The 4,694-nt window shown below is 42.0% G+C and overlaps 1 protein-coding gene across 2 annotated transcripts in view; it reads right to left on the bottom strand.

The window, feature by feature from the left end:
• The window catches only part of LOC143269347 (disks large homolog 5-like), an 83,029-nt gene extending 80,384 nt beyond the window's left edge, over positions 1 to 2,645 (bottom strand). For both annotated transcript variants that reach the window (XM_076554419.1, XM_076554418.1), the window contains exons 1-2: positions 2,445 to 2,645; positions 289 to 451 (exon numbers count right to left, since the gene is read on the bottom strand). In XM_076554419.1, the coding sequence (XP_076410534.1) occupies positions 289 to 451; positions 2,445 to 2,577 (296 nt within the window). In that variant the 5' untranslated portion in view covers positions 2,578 to 2,645. The remainder of the gene's footprint in view (positions 1 to 288; positions 452 to 2,444) is intronic.
• Positions 2,646 to 4,694: the final 2,049 nt, after the last annotated feature.

Here is a 4,694-nt window from a genome sequence, read left to right as displayed (position 1 = left end):
AAAAAGCAAAAATAAATAGATAGTCAAATATAAGCACTCAACCCAGAGCACCAAGCATCTCCTAAAAGCCGATGTCTGTCAAGGCCTCTTGAAATGCATGTTGTGATCTTACACCCTACTGCCCCTCTGTAGATTGTGATTCAGGCCACAGGCTCTGCTTTTTCATTTGGAGGAATCAGAACAGCCTATGTCCTATCTCACTCCTACAGGCTTCAGTTCTGCCTCTCAAATGCACTCAGGACACAGTAGGGTCAAGACAGTTACCAGAGAAAAGGGCATAATGAATACCTGTTGTTCAACTCATTGTTGTTATAAAGGGCCAGGAGTTCCAGCAGTTCATTCCTCTCATTGGTCATCATCTGTAGCTGAAGGGTCAGTTTATCCACCTGGTTCAGCTGCTTCTCCTGCTCAGTGAGGAAGAAGGGTGTGGATGATGCCTTCCTAGTAGTCCCTGTAGGTACATAAACACAGTGAATTTGTACAGACGAATGGCATAGGGCCAAGAGACCATGTGGAGTCCCAAGAGGAGTCCTGAGGGAGAGGAAATGCATGGCACCCAGTGAAGCCCTCAAAAATCAGAGCATCTATCCTTAAACTGGGGACCATAAGTCATGTGTCTGTCTCCAATCTCTGAGGATAGATATATGCCTCAGGCCCTCCTGCAGCCCCACTGTCCCTGAAAGGCATAAGCAAGGCAGGTCATGTTGGTTTGGAATTGTCAGGTGATACCTGATGTGATGCAAGAAAGTCCTGGATTGCCTGGTGCTTTGTACCTCCCTGCCCGATAACCTGTGTGCAGGACTAAAAGACACTGAATGTCTCAGACCTGGGTACATGGACGGAAAGTTTTGCTCTCTGGTATTTATATCAGATATCCATGAAACCTACAGAAATCCACTGAGAATAAAGTGCAGCAACATGCTACCCTGATACCTCATTAGTGGTTCTGTGCCTCCTTTGGCATTCTTTGACAGTCAGAATGAACTGAAAAAGGTCCTAGCACAGCACTGCATCCTTGACCATTCCTGGCCCTCTGCCAACTAACCGTCAGAAACCTCCACTTTGGATCTGCTCTTTAGGGACCCAGAGAAGCAGCATAGGCGCATGGCTTCAGATGATTACAGCTACTGAACCCCATTACTAGAAGGTCCAGTTCTGGCCTCAACTCCTCCCTAAAAAACCAGAGATCTCTCTTCCAGTCAGTATGCTCAGTCTTGCCAACATGTTGATTGGTGAACCCTATACACACTTAATGAATGCCTCAAGGGCATTTGGAATTGTAACAACACTGGTGATTTCACAAAAGATGCCATGGGTTCTCCAGGATACAATAGAATTTCCAGAGAAGGGACTGTAGGGTCACTGCCAACACCTTTATCTATTTGATAACAAACTCTTCCCCAATTCACCAAAAGCCAAGCTGCCCTTTCCAGGAGCCTTCCCTGAGACACAGGGGAAATCCTTCAGCACCTCCTCCTTCCAATCCCGAGATCTCTCTGATTGATTAGAATCTATTTCATTCTAATTCAATAGTTCATCATGTATGGAGGGCAAGACTCATTTTCCAAACTGTGCCCAGAAATGGCTTTTCTCTTCCTGATGATCTCTAACAAGATGTGAAATAAAGGATGCTAAGAAATTAGCTCAGTATAATAGGGAAGGAAGATCAGTTGCACGAGGTGAATAAGTACATCAGAGAAGATCCACGGGGCAGTTACAACGTATGAGGATAGTGGAGGATTATGTGGGTCCTGTCAGAGCAATGATAAGTCACATAGGTAAAGATGAAAGTTTTACCAAAAGCTTCAGGAGAATACATTCCATCCATCATGAGGTTAGCGAACTTTTTATCAACCACTGAAAGGTGTGACTGAAAATACCTATGAACTGGGCATCCACAGGTGAGCCCTCTGACATCAAGAACAAATACTTACAGGAAGAGTGATGTCCCAGTCCTGCACTCAAGGTAGAGGAAAGATGACTGGCTAGTGAGAGGGCAGGAACTCAGAAACCTTAGGGATCACTGACATGCAGCAATTCTTGGTGGCTCCTGCCCTGCTAGTGGTTGTTATTTAAAATGTGAGAACCTCTAGCTCTGGCCAGGGGACATTACTCTCTCTGTTATTAATGACACACACCAAAAGACATCCAGTGTGTGTGAGTTGCTCGGCTGGTACTGAAACCTCTTTAGTCCCCATGTGCTTCCTTCCCACTCAGAGTAAAAGCAGAGGGCCCTCAACAGAACAGCTGCAGCCTTGACCATCCCTGGCTTTCTGCCAAACTAACCTTGAAAATCCTCAACTTTGTTCTGCTCTTGAAGAACTCAGAGGAGCAGGTAGGCCCATTGCTTCTCAGAAACTCTCACCTGCTTAGCCCCACTCCTGGAAGGAACAGCTCAAGCCTTCCTCCTTCAAGAAGCTCCCCATCCCTTTCCCAGGACTCACTGTGCTTTCCCCAGAACCATTTATTTCTTGATGTGTGACATGGAGACTGAAGGTCATCTTCCTTCTGCCTCCCTTTGGTCTCCCTGTGCTCTCCATCCTGTCTCCCAAGAATCCTGTTCAGTCTAGACAGCATGTCTGTAGGTGAAACACGAGACACTGCACAAATGCCCCAATGACAGTTGGCGTTGCCACAACACTGGTGACATCACATGGAATGCCAGGGCTCTCCAGGATACAGTAGAATGTCCATGTGCTGATGTCACCTGGTATAGCTATTTCATCCCTGTTACATACCTCACCCAAAAGTGACTTGAAACCAAGGTGCCATTTTCAGGATCCTCTGGATTCACAATGGAAGCCTTTAGGTAGATCCTCCTTCCAAAGCCAGAAATCTAGGCCTCTGCTTCATTAGAAACTTTATCTAAGTGAAGTTGAAAACTCACTTCACATGCACTGTCCAGGGTTGGATTTTCCCCTCCTTAAGATTAATAATCAACAATTTGAGAAAGAAAGGATGCTTAGAAATGAGGTCAGGATAAAGGGGAGTAGTAGGGATGAGACCTCTGAAGTGAATATTCACCCAGGGAAGATCCTCAGAATTTTAGAGATTGGTGGGCTCAAAAAAAGTTACATAGTTAGTTATGAAGATTCCCCCAGTGTTAGTAGAGCTCACTCAAGCTATGAGGTTGTTAGTGAGATGGTATCTTAGTGTCATTTGATTTGCATTTCCCTCTTGGCTAAGGATTTTTAGCAATTCCTTAAATGTCTTTTGGCCATTTAATATTCTGTTGTGAATTCTGTTTAGATCTGTACCACATTTTTTAAGTTGGATTATTTGGTATTTTGATGTCTAGTTTCTTGAGTTCTTTTTATATTTTGGAGATCATCCCTCTGTCAGATGTGGGTTTGGTAAAAATCTTTTCCCATTCTGTAGGCTGTCATCTTGTCTTGTTAACTGTCTCTTTTGCCTTACAGAAGCTTCTCAGTTGCAGGAGGTCCCATGTATTAGTTGTTGCTCTCAGTGTCTGTGCTACTTCTCTTCTATCAGGTTCAGTGTAATTGGATTTATGTTCAGGTGTTTGATCCATTTGGACTTGAGTTTTGTGCATGGGCACAGATAATGGATCAATTTGCATTCTAGCATGTGTGAATGCCAGCACCATTTGTCAAAAATGCTTTCTTTTTTTCATTGTATAATTTTAGCTTCTTTGTCAAAAATCAGGTGTTCATATGTCTTTAGATTAAAGTCAGGGTCTTTGATTCAGTTCCATTGATCTATGTGTCTATTTTTATGCCAATACCAAGTTGTTTTTAAATATAGCTCTATAGGAGTCCTTGAGGTCAGGGATGGTGATGCCAGACATTCCTTCATTGTACACGATTTTTTTTAGCTATCCTGGGTTTTGGTTTTCCATTTGAAGTTGAAAATTGTTCTTTGAAGGTCTGTGAAGACTTTTGTTGGGATTTTGATGGGAATTAAATTGAATCTGAAGATTGCCTTTGGTAAGATCGTTATTTTTACTATGTTGATTCTACCTATCCAAGAGCATATGAGAGCTTTCCATTTTCTGATATCTACTTCAATTTCTTTTTTAAAAACTTAAAGTTCTTATCAGATAGGTTGCCCCAATGAATTTTTGTTGTCTTTGGCTATTGTAAAGGTGGATGTTTCTCTGATTTCATTCTCAGGCCATTTATCATTTGTATATAGGAGGGCTACTGATTTTTTTGAGTGTGTTAATCTTGTATCCTGCCACATTACTGAAAGTGTTTATCAGCTGATGGAGTTCCCTGGTGGAATTTTTGGGGTCACATATGTATACTGTCATATCATCTGAAAACAGTGAATGTTTGACTTATTCCTTTCCAATTTGTACCACCTTGTTCTCCTTTTGTTGTCTTATTGCTCTAGCTAGAACTTCAAGTCCAATGTTGATAGATATAGAGACAGTGAGCAGCCTTGTGTTATTTCTGATTTTAGTAGAATCCCTTTGAGTTTCTCTTCATTTAGTTTGATGTTGGCTGTAGGCTTGCTGTATGTTGCCTTTATTTCATTTAGGTATGTTTCTTGTATCTCTGATTACTCCAAGACTTTTATCGTGAAGGGATGTTGAATTTTGTCAAAGGACTTTTCAGTAATTAATGAGATGATCATGTGGGTATTTTTTCTTGTAGTTATATATATAGTAAATTCCATTTACAGACTTTCATGTGTTGAAAAGGATATAGAAAAGGTAGGTCAAAGGGTAG

The sequence above is a fragment of the Peromyscus maniculatus genome, chromosome 18 (assembly GCF_049852395.1).
Source record: "Peromyscus maniculatus bairdii isolate BWxNUB_F1_BW_parent chromosome 18, HU_Pman_BW_mat_3.1, whole genome shotgun sequence".
Classification (NCBI taxonomy): Eukaryota; Metazoa; Chordata; class Mammalia; order Rodentia; family Cricetidae; genus Peromyscus; species Peromyscus maniculatus.
The sequence above is the reverse complement of the archived record's forward strand: the minus strand, read 5'-3'. Positions and strand labels throughout refer to the sequence as shown.